At 28.0% G+C, this 18244-nt stretch overlaps 1 protein-coding gene across 3 annotated transcripts in view; it reads right to left on the bottom strand.

The window, feature by feature from the left end:
* ct (homeobox protein, cut) overlaps positions 1 to 15312 on the bottom strand; it is a 134062-nt gene extending 118750 nt beyond the window's left edge. Inside the window, exon 1 of one of the 3 annotated variants that reach the window (XM_070634177.1) lies at positions 14504 to 15312. In XM_070634177.1, the coding sequence (XP_070490278.1) occupies positions 14504 to 14638 (135 nt within the window). In that variant the 5' untranslated portion in view covers positions 14639 to 15312. The remainder of the gene's footprint in view (positions 1 to 14503) is intronic. The other 2 variants (XM_070634178.1, XM_070634179.1) reach the window with 2 other exon arrangements.
* Positions 15313 to 18244: the final 2932 nt, after the last annotated feature.

Genomic DNA, 18244 nt, shown 5'->3' with positions numbered 1-18244 from the left:
AAAATTTAAATTTTGTGTTGTTTTTTTGTGACTGTTCAATATTCGGCATTTCATCTTGCCATTTATTAATTGAATGCCTGAGCTCTTAATTGAAGTGAGTCAGCTTAGTCGGAAAATTTCACATCACATCTCATCTGTGTTTGTTTTGTTGCTATAATTAACATCTTTTCTGTATAGAGACACGACATCGACCAGTGAAGCACTTCGAAGCGCTCAATTTCAGTAAAATAGCTCGGGAAATTTCATTTTTCATTCTACACGTCGTTCCTGTCGCTCCGTTCATTTGACTTTCACTTTTTTTTTTCGATATTTATTAATTATTTTCTTGCAATAACTCATCGTATTAAGTGCATTAAAATATTTATTTTTTTTCTTTATGAGTTCTTGAACTCGAATGGGAATTTTATACATATGATTCTATTTTTAAATAGTCGTGAAATGTTGTCAGATGGAATGTGATGCGATTATGCCAGGGATGTCAATTGAATTGGATCAAGTTGAATGTTTTGGGAATTTGGGATTTTTTGCTTCAAAGATGCGAAAGTTTGCATCTTTTGATGCGAAACTTTTGCTTCAATGATGCAGAAATTTGATTTAAGATTTAGATTTTGCATCAAAGATGCAAATTTTTTGCCTAAAAGACGCAATCTTCTGCCTCAAAGATGCAAACTTCTGTTTCAAAGACGCAAACTTCTGCCTCAAAGATGCGAAAAAATCAAAAATCTTCCATCACTTCTTCCAAACAAATCACACTCCCAAAGTCGTCACGCATGATGAAGAAATTTTATTCTAGACATCCAAATCATCCAACAAGCAACAAGGTGTAAGCAATGAACATAGTCGAATGGAAATGAAATTGAAGGGAAGGCAAAAAGTGTGTAAGACGAAATAAATAAAAGCAAAAGTGAAACTTACAAATTAACCCATGTGCCTGATAATTGCATATAATTTCTAGTTCTTACTTTTTTCTTTTATATAGCTGCTTATTCCATATGTATTATTTTACCTTTGTTCTACTCGATGCCCAAGTGATTTTGTAAATTGACTACATCACGTGGATCATATATGCGGAAAAATCAGCAGAAAATTCTACACATATGCAAAATAAAATAAAAAAAAAACGATGTGTGCGATGCCTTTTTGAAATTTCTAAATTGACCGCAACATATGTTCCGGCATTCATGTCCTCTCACTCTTGCTCACGCGCATTATTCTTTGACTTCATATGTGCCACCAATGTCGATCATCATCATCATCATCATGTTTGGTATAAACAACAATTTTTTTTTTCATCCATTCTACGTAATTAATCTTTATGTACAATTTGTATATATATACACAAAAAAACATATGAAGATAAATGCTTATGAGTCATGACTAGACATGATGCAAAAGAAATCGCGATATTATGTGCAAATCTATGAATGGCGCTTAGATATTGTTTCAAATAATTTGTTTTTTGCAAAACTGCCGATCGCAGCTATTATATGCTGAACATTAAGTGCACGCAATGTCATTAGCTTTAATCTATCATTTGACTGTATGAGTGAGCAGCTGAATTTCACTGGAAATTATAAGTCATTTGATCGTACCATTATAAAAAAGTATAGCACATGAGTTTTTCAGCTTTAATTGTGAAAATTTATGATTTGTAACGGGGTAATAGGGGGTCTATGGATTGAATATTGATGAGGCAAACTAGAAATTTTTTAATTTTTTCATACTTTTTTGAGGTTAGAATATGAAAATTGTTGTTTACTCTACGCTTGCCACTTTTTTAAACAATCTGGTAAAGATTTGGTGTCAAAATATTGTTTAATCTCAGAATTATTGCCAAAAAACTTTTCGAGGTGAGGAAATTCGCCATTTTGTTTTTGATTTTTTAAGATTTAAATTTGGATAAGCCGTTGCATTTTAGTCAATGCTTTTTGATGACAATTGAAAAAACCATTAAAATTCATCAATTTTTCAATATTATAACCTAAAAATCACATCTAATCCACTATTTCTCACACATCATTTGTCACAGAGCATTAAACTCCTAAATTCATAACAATACCATCTTTCCATATGTATGCGTGCATGTCTTACACCGCTGTTGTCGATTGTCAAAAAATTCAAATTTAATTTTTCATTTTCCACAAAAAAAAAAAAACCCGAATTTCATAATTTTTTGTGCGTTTCAAATTTCGTTAATAATAATTTATTGAATCTAATATTTTTTGCTGTCGTTCCCAATGCAAAACCCATATGAAAAAAACCACCCTTTTTATGCCCTACATGATTGTCCTCATAAGAAGTTTTGATGATCAAAAATCATGTCAGGAACAAAAAAAAAAAAGTAGAAAGTCTTGCCAGATTTTAATTTTATGCAAATCAAATTACATATTATATTTTTTTTCAATGTTTTTTCAACACACTCGCATTAAAAAAGAGCAAAAAAAAGAGATTTTTTGTTTTGTTTCCTTCTACGCTTCCTTTATGTCCACCCCAAAAAAATATATTGAAAGCAATACCATTTCAGGCAGTAATAAACTTGAAACCTTTTTTTTTAATTCTTTTGCATTGAACATCATTAAAATCATTTCTGGCTCACGGTATAAATGAACACATGAGAGAAGAGAGCAAAAAAACCGGTTTTATTAATACCAAATCAAACTTATTTAAAGATGGCTTACACATTGAATACATATCAGAACAAATATTATTAAAAAATATATATATATGGATATGTGTACAGTCGTGAAACATTTTTCCCCGAGATAATAATTTTAGTTTTTTTTTTTTTTTATTCGGTCATGTTTAATTCTGATGGCATTAACCCAGTTAGAATTACTGTGGGATTTGGTTTATTAATTTTTAAAAAAATTTTAACTTTTTTTTATTTTTTTAAATTTTTTTCAAATTTAAAACCAGAGAATAAAATGAATGAAAAAAATCTTTGATGAAAAAAATCATTTATTTTTTTCATAAAACGTACATTATTACGTAGAATTTAATCACGTAAGCTTCATAATTTTTTCATCACGCAGGGCAAAAAACATTGTTTAAAATTTTTTCAAAAGTTTTGTGTCAATCATGATGAAAATTTTGAAATTTTTTTAGCTCAAATATTGAATTAAACTAGAGTTTTTGAAACTTTACATGTTATTTAACTATATTTAATATATTAAGTTTTCTTTTTAAACTAGTTAGATTCGTGAAAATGAACTACGAAGTTTGGTATTTTTTTTTTAAATCCATTGAAAAAGTACACAAATTTTTGATAAATTTGAGTACTTTAAACACCAGAAAACTACACTAATTTATTAAATATAGTTAAATAACATGTAAAGTTTCAAAATACTTAGTTTAATTCAATATTTGAGCTAAAAAATTTCAAAATTTTTCATTTGACACAAAACTTTTGAGAAAAATTTTAAACAATGTTTTTTGCCCTTGATGAAATTCTACGTAATTATGAAGCTTACGTGATTAAATTCTACGTAATAATGTACGTTTTATGAAAAAAATAAATGATTTTTTTCATCATGGAAAAAAATGATTTTTTTCATCAAAGATTTTTTTCATTCATTTTAGTCTCTGTTTAAAACTTGAATTTTTTTGTTTTTAAATTTTTAAAAATTTAATTTTTTTAAATATTTTAAATTTTAAATTTTTAAATTTTTTAAAAGTCAAATTTTTATTAATTCGAAATTTTTAAAAAATTGAATTTTTAACAATTTTAAATATTTTTCTTTAAATTGCTCAAAAATTCTAAATTTCAACTCAAAATCAAGTCACAATCTACAAATTCTCCCCTTTCCAAAATGACCAGCAAAAAACGTCTCAACATGACCTTTAAATGGCTACCTAATAATTTTCTATGAGATCTGATTTAATTTCAAGTTTCATTGTTGGCTATTGTGTCTCAATCTCTTTTCTACTTTTTCTAATTCACAAATAATTGCGAAATAATTAATTGTGACATTTTATGTGATATGAGAACTAGTTTTATTGTAAGTTTTAAGTTTGAATAATTTTATAAGAAAAAGTCGAGAAAATTATTTTTGAGAGAAAATTGTGAAATTAATGTTAAATAAATTGGATGAGTTGAGAGATTTTAGAAAATTGTTTTGAGTTTTTGTATTAAAAAGTTGAATTTTTGAATTGAAGATGCAAAAGTTTGCATCAAAAGATGCGAAAGTCTGCATCAAAAAATGCCAAAGTTTGTCTCAAAATACTAGAAAATTTGAATAAAAAGATGCGAAAGTTTGCATCAAAAGATGCCAAAATTTCGCATCAAAAGACGCGAAACCAAATCCAAAATTCCCAACTGGGATTTATTTTCCCAATTCTTCCTAATCAACTAAAATCTATAAAATTCTCAAAAATTGAAATAGAGAGTAGAAAAATGAAGCATATCCTCTAATATACATGTATAAAAAATGGAAGCATGCAAACTAAACCATTAATAATTAATACCACCATCATCTGTCGTCGTTCTGTTCATTTTAAATCGCATTGATAACTACTCGTATTTAAATAGAATACAAAATAAAAGAAGACTGTATGCAAATAATTATCTGACAAACAGTCAGTCAAGTCAGTCCATCTCACTCTAGCCTCAATTCCTTTTGATTTTCCATCTCAATAAATATAAAATTATTTTTTTATCATCATCATCGTTAAGAGGAGGGAAAGAGGACCAAAAGTCATGGACGTAAAATTTTCCCTTTTTTTTCAATTTTTCCATCATGGAAGATGATACATGTGAGGATGTATTGTAAGTAGTCAGATAAGTAACTATCGATGTGATGCTTTCAATTAACTAACCCCCCGAGTTTAACATTTCAAACCGATTGAATTTGTCAGATTAGAGCTGTGCTGCATAGATAATTTTCAGAGGGGTTAATTTGAGGTCCTCATCCTCAAAATGGCATGTCCAAAAGTATGAGTTGATGAACATGATGTGAAATTTAAGGAATTTTCCACCGGAATTTCCACCAACAATTAAGCTATGCCCCTCACACTAATTAATCTTCTCCTTTTTTTCGCCCCAGCCACAATCTATCATCGACTAACTTTAAATTGTTTTCATCATGTTTACATCTGAACGCGCCTAGGTGTGTGTTGGATGTACGGCAAACCATCGGAACGCGACTCACAAAGAGGGGTAGCATGCTGTATATGAGGGGGATTATTCTAAAGAATTTTGTGTTATTTCGCACGCTGTCGGGTATTTTTGTGGAACATTTCATCAAATAGATGCTGAAAATCACTTCCCTTCATTCTTATGGCACAGTTTGAAATCTGCCGATGGATGTGTGCCTCTTATAATTGGGATAATTGTGACTTTTTTGAGGTAATTAGGTGTTTTGTGAGGATTTTGGGATTGTAATTGGCTCTTGGTGATGATTTCAGGCAGTTCCTTAACTTTAAGGCTTCAATGCAGTAGTGAACAACCTTTGATTATTCGCTTCACACCTTGATGGTTTGCCTCGATCGAAACCGTACTATACATACAGTTCATGGCATTTTCAAGCATTTTGACAGCACGCTGGTGTGCCGCGACTCAAAGGTTGACCATTCCTGCTCTAATGCCTGCAAAATTCACCTTAAAATCCAAGAAGACCCCCCTAAGACACCCCTAACCCTAATAAACACTCAATAATTAGGTTCATTCCATTCAAATGACTTTGGACATCTAGCGTCAGGCTCTCAGCAAGCCATAAACACTTCATGCCATCTCATCTTAATTTAAAATGTTCCTTCTTCTTACATCCTCACTTCTATTTTATTTTCAGCCTGATAACTGACCTAGCTGGATGAAAATTACACAAAAAAAAAATTCATTCATATTCAGGCACAACGCATTTCTATGTACCATTAAGTATATAACACACATGCACGCATCGGCACAGCTTTATATACCAAAAAAAAAAAGAATCGAGAAGAAAAAAACTTTAATTTTAATTGTAGAGGTCAACTGCCTGCAACACTTTTATACAGCTCGTATTACTTACTATTGCCCCGTCTATGTCTGAGTGTACACACAAAAAAAAATAAGCAGAACAGAAACTATTTTTTTGCCGTCGCATTTTAAATGGCGATACTCGCGCGCTCAACTTTAACCACAGAATCCACGATGGTTAAAGATGGCTGGGATGGTAAAAATTTAATATTATTGATTTTTTTAGTGCTCTTCTTGGGCGATGCTGCTTATTTTTTTTTTTTTTAAGAAAACGGCAAATGTGGAAGTGTTGTTGGCTGGAACAGCAGGAAAAAAAAAATTGTTTGCCTTTTACCATTCACAAACAGCCATGTCTGAATACTTTTTACTCTTATTTTGATACTACCGATGCTGCCGAATGCTCTTAATGGAGATAGAATGAGAAACAACACAAAAAAAAAGTTTCTTCTTTTCAGGGCTTTGCCTTTTTTTCATTTAATTACAGTTAATTATGATCCTCTTTGTTGCTTGTTGTAGCTCATGGATGTTGATTTTTTTATGGAGCATTTTTGTGTGTATTTTTTGTTGATATTTTTGAGAATGAGAGGAATTTTGAGGGAATTTGTGATGGATGTGGATCAGATGGTGATGGATTAAGTGAGTTTTTGGATGATATTATGGAGAAAAATGTGCAATTTAATATTTAACGGATTTTTGAAATTTGAAAAAATTGTACTAGAATTATAGTAGATTTATGTGCTAGATTAGCAAAGATTGAGGACAATTCAGTACTAGAATTCTGTTGATGAATTGCATTTGTACCAGAATCTTGAAGTTTAGTCAAAATTGTTATAGATTTTCAGGATTTTGTACTAGATTTGTACTATTTTGTATTGAATTTGTTAAATTTTGTACTAGATTTATTCAATTTCTACTAGATTTGTTCAAATTTGAATCAAATTTTCAATTTTTGTAGCAGATTGTTCAATTTTGTATTAGATTTGTTCAAATTTGAATCAAATTTTCAATTTTTGTAGTAGATTGTGACAAATTTTGTACTAGATTCATCAATTTTAGTACTAGATTCTTACAATTATTCCTAGATTGTATCAAAATAATTCCTTTAAACTTCACAACAATCACAAAATTCTCAAAAAATCCACTCTTTTACCTCAGACCTTAATTTAATATCCATCATTAAATCCAAATCTCATCAATTCTCATTCCCAACATATTTTTCCCCATCTAAACTACATTCAAATTAATATCCTCAAATTACCTTCAAAAAGGTAGAACATCATATTTATTAATATGTGAATATTTTTCAAATTCTTTCTACTCTAAAACAATTCATAATGAACATATTACAAGATATAAATGTGCATAAAGAGAGTAAAATTAAAATATTATTGCAAATGAAGCTGAAAAAGCATTTTTCATAAAGTCATTTTCTATTCCTTTTATTCTATATGCTTCATGGCAACAGCAGAGGAATGAAATATAGAAAAAAATCATAGTAAAGCATTTAATATGTTACAACATAATTATTAATCATTTTGTAGTTTGTGGATATGAAAATGGTTTGGGATTGGACTGAAGGTTGTGCTGGGGAGAGTTCATCAGGAACGTCAGGGATAATCAGAGCAATTTGAAAAATGTTGTAGAATTTTCAGGGATTGAAGTCAAAATTCAGGAAATTTTGAGGTTAGGATTCACCAAATGTTGCTATTTTGTCGCTAATTTAAGGAAAAACCAGTAAAAATTTAAGAAATTTTGAGGTTAGAATCGGCAAAATCTCGAGTTTTAACCTCAAAATTTGAAAATTCTAACCTAAAAATTCAAAAAATTGAATAAAAATTTAAAAAATCAGTCAATCCTTTCCATAACTCCCATCCCACAACTGTGCATCAAACCAATCTCCACACATGACTTCATCCATAATTGAAAAGGTGAGAGTTGGGTGCATCCATCTCATCATAGCAATTTTTCATCCCACTATCCGATAATTTCATCAATTAATTTTAATATTCATCATCAATTTATGTTCATGGCTCATTTTTTTGTTTCATCTCGCGCAGACTTCTTTACTTTCAGTACTTTTTTTTTGCCGTCAAAACATTTCCATATTTTCTCGTTTTAAATACACTTAAGCGAAGTGAGTGAGATGAATATACAAAAAAAAAAAATATATATCTTAAGTTTTCACATGCATAAACAACATTTACATCAAAATAAATTAGAAGGCAATGCCAGTGAGATGCTCCTTCTTATTCTATCCACCCGTCATCAGCTATGAGAGAAAAAATATTTTGCTTATTTTTTTAAATTCTTTGACTAATTTATTTGAGGAATGAATTCACTGACCCTGGGCGGGTTTGGGTGAGATTTTTTGGGAGGGGATTGTGGGGGGTTTTTGATTAATTTTAATAATTTTTGGGATTTTTTGATAATTTTTAGTGATTTTTGAAGAGTTTGGTGACTGAATAGGAGCTATAGGTAGCTTTGATGGCTGTTTATAGTGATTATAGAGACTTAACTGGCTGTTGCAGTTGTAAAGACTAAGAAATTCAATAATTAATTTGAATTTAGTGAAATAGATGACTATAGTGTCTATAGTAACTTATAAATTGGTGCTTAAAGTGACAAGAGTGACTATAGTGACTATTTAGACTTTATGGACTATAGGAACTGTATGGACATTGATGACAATTGAGATTATAGTGATTAAATTGCATAAAAAGTCTATAGTGACTAAGGAGTGTAGATATTGTAGAAATTATGGATGTTATTGATGTAATTGTGACTATAGTGACTATATGAGGTAGAGTAGCTATAATTTGAGATTTTAAGAATTTTTTGCAGGTACTATGCAGCACTGAGAGTTGAATATTGCAATATTCATGCAATTTAGACTCAAGTTGACTCAAAACTCTTCAAAATCAAGTCAATTTCACCAAGTTCTTCTAAAAAATCATTAAAATCAATTTAAGCTCTTAAAATTGTTTCCAATTTTCAGGAACAAAAAATTCATCAAAATTAGTTCAATTTTCAATTCCCTCAAGTACCTCAAGGTGGAGGGGAGCTCCATCTTCTTCTCTTGTCTTCAAAATTAAGTCTTCAATTTTAAAAAATTCACAGCCAAAAAAGTTCTGTTTTCTTTCCATAAATTTCACGCACCAAAAACTTTAACAGTTTAAAGCCACAACAATCTCCCCGAAAAAAATAAGAACATCATGTCCAAGTCCCTCAAAAAATGAAACATTTTATTCCATTCTTCAGAAAACAATTTCCATTTAATTTGAGAAATAAAAAAAATGAAAAAAAAAAAATTATTGAATTATGGGAAACAGAAATAAAAAAAAAGTATCAGAATATTCTGTTGTCATTAATAAATAATCAAAATCTCGTTAGTCTCAAAAATCCACGAAGCATTGAATTTAATACAAAAAAAAAAAAATTGTTCCTTTTGTTTTCTTTCTTCGCTTTGTTTCCTTCCACTTCTGCGTCTCTTTTTTTTTGTGCTATGTCTAATAAATATCCAGAAAAATCAAAGGCAAACCTATCAATTTTGACGCGGACGATATGTATGTGCTCTGGATCTTTAAGACATACTACTTATTTCTTTTTGGAGGAGGGTTCGAGCCGAAAACAATCAAAATCGTATTATCGACAGTTGAGGAACGAGCGGCTCAACATTGCTTTGATATTCTTGCTGCTTGTTCAATTTTATGCCAAAAAAATAAAAAAAGGGAAATTTTCCAATTTTCCGCGTGTGGGAAAAAAATTCAATTTTTCCGGCATTCGTCGTTGTCGTGTGTGGACTCACCAAACGTTAGTCCTGATTTTTTATTCAATTTCCAACCCCCGCGAGCTGTTTTGTACAACAACAACAAAAATTATGCATTTTCACGTTCAATAAATCACAAAAAGGAGGCATAAAGCTTAAATCAATCAGTGGCAATGCGGAAAAATTTTCACTTTTTTCACAATATTACCAGATTGCGTTCGGTTTCTAAAAAAATATTCATAATATTCCCATTGCTAAATTAGTTTCAATAACCGAATGAGTTAGACATGTAGCAACAAATCACTTATCATATGCTACACACATAATTTGATTCAACACCATACTGAGCTATTTGTTTTACATGCAAAAAAATAAAATACTAGAAAATATTTATGTTTATAATTTGCTTTGCTGCTTGTTGATGGTTGAGGCTAGTTAATTAATGCTGCATAGTTGGTGGGCGGTGATTGGAAAGAATTTGGAGTTTTGGAACTTGCAACTTTGTTGGGTTATTGAGGAACTAATTAAGAATTGAGCAAAAAAGTGAGCAACATTGTCGAAAAATTGAGCAACATTTTCGAAAAAGTGAGCAAGTTTATCGAAAGATTGAGCAACTTTGTCTAAAAATTGAGCAACTTTGTCTAAAAATTGAGCAACAATATCGAAAAAGTGAGCAACATTGTCGAAAAATTGAGCAACATTATCGAAAGATTGAGCAAATTTGTCGAAAAATTGAGCAACTTTATCGAAAATTGAGCAATTTTATCGAATTATTGAGCAACTTTATCAAAAAATTGAGCAACTTTATCGAAAATTGAGCAATTTTATCGAATTATTGAGCAACTTTATCAAAAAATTGAGCAATTTTATCGAAAAATTGAGAAATTTTATCGAAAAAGTGAGTAATTTTGAGCAACTTTAGCAATTCATCCACATATCCTAGAACTATCTCACATATTCTTTTATACATCACAATCATTATCATTACATAATAATTTACTCTGGAACAATTTCATGATGCTTCCATAATTCATTTTTAATCGCTTCCATAATTCACATATGAACTCAAACTTATTTTTTTTTATCTAATAATTTTCAATAATACAGTAAAAAGATGAAGATTAGCCTCGAATCCGACAATCTCACAATAGTTGGATATGTGGATAGGTAAGACGTCCAGCAATTAAATTGCATTAAGATTGACAATAATTGCTATGTACCGATGAATAATTTTTTTTCAATTCTCTTTTTGATCAATAAACTGGTTTTTTTTTGCAATCGCTGTGCCTGGCTGTTTTTTTCCTTATTTACATTACTTACAATTATGAATATGCAAATGTTTGCAAAAAACTTGGCAATATTATTCATTAAATCATAAACAGAACTTTGCGGACATGAGGTTGATTTGTGTGAATGAAGCACTTTTTTGCTATTTTTTTTACTACTTTTTATTGTTTACAATTTTTTTTTATGTTGTAAGAAGTTCTTGCATATATGTGAATCATCAGGTTGAATATTCATAACTATTATTCTTCCTTTATAATTTCACAGTCAAGCTATTAAGATGCATATTTATATATTTGAAATTTTAATTATATTTATTAATAAAAATGGTTTTTAATTATTGCTGTGTTGTGGATATATCAAGGTGGGAAGGTGAAAATTGAAAAATAATATGAAATTTTTGTGGATGTTGATGGTTGGGATGTAATGGAGTTGATGGATGACTTTGGAGAATTTAATAAAATATTTCAATTTAAAGTTCAAAATTATTGAATTTTTGGTCAATTTTAATCGAAAAATTGAAGAATTTTCAAATTTTTAATATTATTTTTAACTTTCAAAGTTAAAAATTCAATTTAAAATTGAAAAAAATCAAATTTAAAATTGAAGAAAATTCAATTTAAAATTGAAAAAATTCAATTAAAAATTGAAAAAAATCATATTTTAATTTAAAAAAAATCAAATTAAATTTGAAAAATTTTAAAATTCCCAACTCTAAAAATCCAATCTCATCATTCAAATCTTAATCGATTTCCTATAGGTCAATTCAAGTTTCCATAAAAGTCTCATTAGCATCCACGCGTTATTCATCACAAAACAGCAATAAGCAAACAAAAAAAAAAATAAAAATGAATATTTAAATACACACGAAAAAAAAGCAGAGCTCAATTAATTATTGACTGCCTATTAAACCATCAACTATAATTTCGCTATTAGCCATGATGATCATTATACATACATATGAGTATATAGCCACTTAATCAATCTCTAAACAAATATGTAAATACCTCAAAGTTATTTTTAAGATGAACATTACCGGTGAATTTTAAATTAAAGCTAATTAATTTATTTTAAAGTCCAATTATCTTCGATTATATGTTAATTGGAAGTAAAGTAAATGAAAATTAAGACGATGATGAGGAACAACAGTTTTAAAGAAATGGCCATTAAAAACAATTATGATGTATGAAAGTGTTAATTTGAGAAAACGAATTCCATTTTTTGATACTTAAAAGTTTAAGCTTTTAAATGTTCATTTGTGGATGAGATGCTGAGGTTGTGAGATTTTGGGTCGTTGAGAGGTGGTAGCTGGGGACTTGAAGGAGGTCATGGAAATTGATATGATTTTTTTGAATTTTTTGAGGTTATGTTGACAATCTTTTGATAAAATTGCTCAACTTTTCGATAAAATTGCTAAATTTATAAATTTAAAATTTTTAATTTTTTAACTTTTTGAAATTGAAATTCTTTCAATTTTTCAATTTCTAGATTCAAATTCAAGAATATTTCTTAATTTTTAATATAGAATTTCTTCAGTTTTAAAAATTTGAATTTCTTCAATTTGAATTTAAATTTTTAAAATTTTTAAATTTCTAATTATATTATAAAATCCAGGAAGTCCAACTAGATTCTCATTTACTATCAGAATCTTTCAATTCCAATAAGACATCAACTTTTAATTTCACAAAACCTCAACTTATCCACAGTCATTTTCTATAAATCACAACTAAACAAAGTTGCAATAATAAATTGCAAAAAAATTAAAATTTTTACAAAAAGGTTCAATTTTTTTTAACAAGTAAATAAATTTATTTTTACAAGACTGCATCAATTCCACTATAGGTCAATTACATCACAACAGGAGAACAACGCTTAGTTGTAATACAATGTCAATAACTTGAAATGATTCTGTGTTCTGAGAAGATTAATATTCAGGTTTTGTGATTTTTATGTTGTTTTATTTTTTTTTTTTTTTTTTTAGTATTATTTTGAAGTGGTTTTTTATAAATAAGAATGAGGAATTGATATTGGATTTAGAGAGGATTTGGAATTGGTGAAATATTGTTGAGATAAAATTGAAAGGAATTTTTGTTTGAAGATTTAAAAATATTTGAAATTGAGTTTTTAAATTATTTTGAATTTTTAAAAGAATTTTTCTAATTTTTTTGAAAATTTTAAATTTGAGATTTATTTTGAATTTTTTCAAACAATTTGACAGTAATTTTCAAATTTGTATTAAAGTTTAAATTGAAAAATTTATTTTAAAATTAAATTAAAATTATTGAAATTTGTTTCAAAATTAAATTAAGAATTTGAATCATTATAAATTTTAAGTTTCTTATATTTTTAAAATGTTGAATTTTATATATTTAAACTTTTCTTATTTTTATCTTCAAATCTTATTTTTTAAATTGTTTTAATTTTCAAGAAACTTTTTTAAATTATGAATTTTTGGTTTCAAACAAATCTCTGGATTTAAAAAATATTTGTTGTTTGAAATTCAATTTTAAGTAAATCAAAACTTGAACTTTTTTGCAATTTGAATACCTCATGAAATAAACAATTTCTATTGTTCGATAATATTGAAAATAACTTTTAAATTGTATTGATTTTGGCAGCTATTAATTTTCAATATAATTAATTTTCTTATAAGTTTCGTGACATCAGCTGACCCAAAATTGTTCACGAAATTGAATTTCAATAAATATTTATTATTTTTCAAATTGGAAGAATTCTTATCAATTTTAAATGTTTATTTAAATTTCAAAATTTGATTGAATTTACAATTTTGTTTCAATTTTAAACTTTATCTCATTTAGAAATTTGATTTCAATTTGAAATGTTTTTTAAAAGTTTTATTTTTATTAATTTCTGAATTTTAATTTTCTTAGTTCAATAAATTCTTAAAAACTTCAAAATGTTGAATAATTTTTGAATTTGAAAAGTTTGAAGAAACTTAATTTAAATTCAACATTTAAATTCTTTTAAAAAAGAATCAAAATTGGAAAAAAAATTTAAAATGCGAATTTTTTTAAATAAAAAAAAATTATTTTTTTTTTAAAAAACCGGTCTAAAACTTCAAAATTTAACCTTTAAAAATCCTCAAAATTTTTAAATTTCATTCCACCACGAAGCTCCAAGACCATAAAATAAAAATCCATCCAATTTTAATTTAAAGTATTTAAAAATGACTTTTTATTTTTATTGACGACAATCAGTTTACCGACAAAAGAAATTTTTCCAAACCGAAAAAAAGCTAATGAACATTACACAGTCATACATGAAGACTATAGAAAAGCAATTTAAACGACACGACTCGAACCTCACTGCAGTAAATTATTTTCTTTATCACTTAAAAAGTTCCAAATTAGACACCTTTACAAATTTAATCATGTCTGTTATTTTTCACATTAGTTTTGACAATAAATTAGTCGCTGATTTATTTTTTGAGAGGCTGAATGTCTTTTAAAATATTTTAATTAAAATTAATCACTGCTCACCTGTTGCCAAAATTGTGCTAATAAATAAATGCGTTCTTTCTTGAATAACCAATCCATCGATTGTATAGGTAGGCTATCCATATCATCAGTACTCGCCGGTGGCAAAGTGGGCTGCATTCCACTAAAATTGTTCATATATGCTTAATTTTTTTTTAATATTTTTTTGCCGTCTTTTTTTTTTTTTTTGGTCACTAAAATTTCATTTCACTAGCTTCTGACACTCCTTAATTCACAAATTTTGGTAAGGTTCATCGAAATTTTTTCATATTTTTTCACTGTTTTTCAGCTATGATCACATTTAATATCCATAATCATGTGTTTTTAATAAATTTCTCAATTTCACATGTGTTAATAATTTTCTTTCTTTTTTGTGCCTTTATCATTAAGGAGTCTCACAGTCAAAAAATAACAATTTTTTTTTTCACTTTTTTTATTTTCAATCACCAACTCGAAAATTTCTTTTGTAAATCTTGGCTATTTTTAGTTTTTATCACCTTACTTTTTTTTACTTTTTTTTCTTCTTAAGTTTCACAATAAAAATTTATCAAATTTTATTTTTTGTTATTTTGTGATGAAAAACAGATCGAATGACGGTTGTTGGATGTCGAGTGGATATTAATCACTGATTTTTTTTAATTATTCAATTCTATTAAAATTTTGAATTTTTTTAAAATCTTTTTAACTTTGCAAATTCTTCACTTTTTGAATTTTGAAACTTTTTTCAATTTTTAAAATGTTTTTCAGTTTTTAAAAATGTTGTCAAATTTAATTTAAATTGAACTTTGATGAATTGTTAAAATTCCAATTTTCTGGTTGACACTTCACAATTTTTAAATTTCAATGTTCACTTTGATTTCAATTTTTGTTTTGATTCTTAATGTTTCACTTGCTTTGATTGAAATTTTCAAATTTGTTGAATTTTAAATTCTGAAAGTTTGTTTTGAATTCAGAATTAATTGTTAAATTGTTGATGATTTTTAAAAACTGTTTTTAAATTATTTTGATGATTTTTAATATTTTTGATGATTTTAAATATTTTGATGATTTTCAATTTTTGATGATTTTAAATATTATGATGAATTTTTAACTTTTCCAGATGATTTGAATTTTTTTAAAATTTTTAAATTGAATCTTGAAATTTAAAAATTTTTTGTTTTGTTGAATCTTCAAATTTGAAATTTTGTTTTTAAATTGTTGAATTGAAATTTGAAGATTTTTAAATTTTTGAAATTCAATTCTATTTTTTTTTGTCAATATTTGAATTCACTTTTATTCAATTTTAAATTAAATTGTTCAATTTTAAATTTCAATTTCTGATTTGTCAATTTGATTGAATTTTCACTTGATTTGTCTCAACTTTTATAACACTTGATTTGTTTGCAATTCTTAAATATTTCACTTGATTCACAGTTCCAAAAAAATCAAATTTTTCATATAAATCAACAAAAAAATTTATTCACAAACAAAAAAAAATTGTCTTTTTTTTATTTAAAATTCTCCACAAAAAAATAAAATAAAACTAAAATCCATGTGTAAAATTTCGCGACTATATAATTTTTTTTTGCACAATTTGCTGTCCTTATCGTTCAATAATTAATTAATTAAATTTATCAATATTATTTGTGTGTACAAAATTAAAAAAAAAATTTATTTTTTTCCTTCTTGTTGTCGAAACTTTTTTTTTATTCTTGTATTTTTGCTGTATTGAGGAAAAAAATACGACGTCGATGTTCACTGCTTTAAAAGATTTAAGTGACTAAATGGAAAGAAAATATTCAATCGACTGCGATAGTGTTTGAACGATATAATTTTTTTCGGTTCGGTTTTTCTTCTTTATTTCTTTTTTTTTTTTTTTGTGTCTTTTCTTTCTTGTCGAACAAACAGGCGCTTTTGCTGGGATGTGTTCGATTTTGTGTTTATGTTTTGCTACCCATACGGTCGATGTGTAAAAATTGTACACACTGTGTATATACATATGTAAAAATTATACTAGTATGTGTATATGTATGTGTGTGTGTGAGTTGTAAGGTAAAGCAAAGGCAATTGTTGATGTAACTCAATGCAATTTACGACTTTAGACGAGTTTTTGTTAAAAAGCCGCTCTCTTGTTTGTGAGAGCTGAGAGCAGCATGGACTGTATATACACAGCATACAAGTTCTTACACAATTCTTTCATTGTATTGGTGAGTAAAAAAATTGAGAGAATTTTTTAAAAAAAATCGTCTAAAAAGTGCATTCAAATACGAACACAACCGCATTGGGTATGGCAACATATATAAAAAAAAAATTGTCACAATCATAAAAATAGAGACACACGTCTCGCTATAATATCGAAGTAAGAGAGGAATAATATTGATACAGACCCGAGAAAAGAAAAGAATATGAGAATAAAAAAAAGTGTATTTTTTTTAAGTCGGGAATCACAAATACATTTATTATCACACATCTTAGCAGTACAAACGGCGATTGGATTGGAAGCCCGCCCAAAAAAAAAATATATATATATATAATACAATCAAATGATTGATATTAAAAAATACCGAAGAGAATAAAACAGCGATTTTTTTTTCCTATATGCGATATAATAAAATGATATATAAATTCTTGTGTGATATATTTGCTGCTGCTGCTGCTGCTGTAGATTATATGGAGAGATATGGAGATATTTGTAGTTGAATTGCTCTAGTATGACAAATTTTGCAATTTTTATTTTACTATTTTTTTGATAGATTTGATGAGTTCGATTCCTATTGATTTATTAGTGTGAATTATAGGAATTTTTGCTTTATTTTATTTGTGGCTGTTCATGTTTTGCCGTAAAAATTGACAAAAATCAGTTATCACTTAAATCCGTCAAGACACACTCTGGTCTTGCCGACAACTACATTGTGCTGCTCGGGATATTATTTTGAATATTGTCTTTCTTAGATATTTGAAGCAGCACCAAAGAGTTTATTTCTGAAACAGCAGGTTAGAACGAATATATTACGGTGCTGTCGAGGCACACTTAAGTCATGCAGCAGTCTATGCAGCGACTTAGTCGCCAGCAACTAAATTGTGCTGCTCGGGAATAATTTTTAAATTTGTTGAAAATTTTCTTGTTTTTTTTTTTTGGATTCTGTGGCTGTATATTACTTTATTTCTTCCTTGTTGTGGATCTGTGACTGTATATCCAGCAAGCAAGACAGCATTGGGTGCTGTTTGAGGGAGGTTACGGCATGCGATTAACCTTTGACCTCATTAATGAATCCCAAAGGATAAATGACTGTTTTCAAATACTTTCTTCAATTTTCTGGATCTGTTCCTGTATGTCACGTCACTTCTTACTTTTTTATAGATCTTTGATTGCATATCCATTGATAGAACCATAATTAGGCACTGTCTGAAGAAAGTCATTCATCATAATTGATCCATACGAACAGCGATGTATGTAAGCAATTAAATGACTATTTATCACAACTCTACACTGATTTTGTGGATCGGTAACTGCATATCCATCGATTGAATCAGGGTCAAGTGCCATCTGAAGGAGGCCATACAAGACAATTAATAAATTCAACTAGTGATACAAATAAGCAAGTTAGTAATTGTGTATTACATTCCTTCATCACTTTTGTGGATCTATGGCTACATATCAAATACCTTCTTTCTGTCTTCTGAATCATCAGTGGCTGCAACCCATTTGCATTCACTCCTGTTTTGATCTATGACAAGAGCTCGAAGTCGACTCGAATTTTGTAT

The sequence above is a fragment of the Chironomus tepperi genome, unplaced genomic scaffold, assembly GCF_022539635.2.
Source record: "Chironomus tepperi strain 1889 unplaced genomic scaffold, CSIRO-AGI_Ctep_v1 contig_85, whole genome shotgun sequence".
NCBI lineage: Eukaryota > Metazoa > Arthropoda > Insecta > Diptera > Chironomidae > Chironomus > Chironomus tepperi.
The sequence above is the reverse complement of the archived record's forward strand: the minus strand, read 5'-3'. Positions and strand labels throughout refer to the sequence as shown.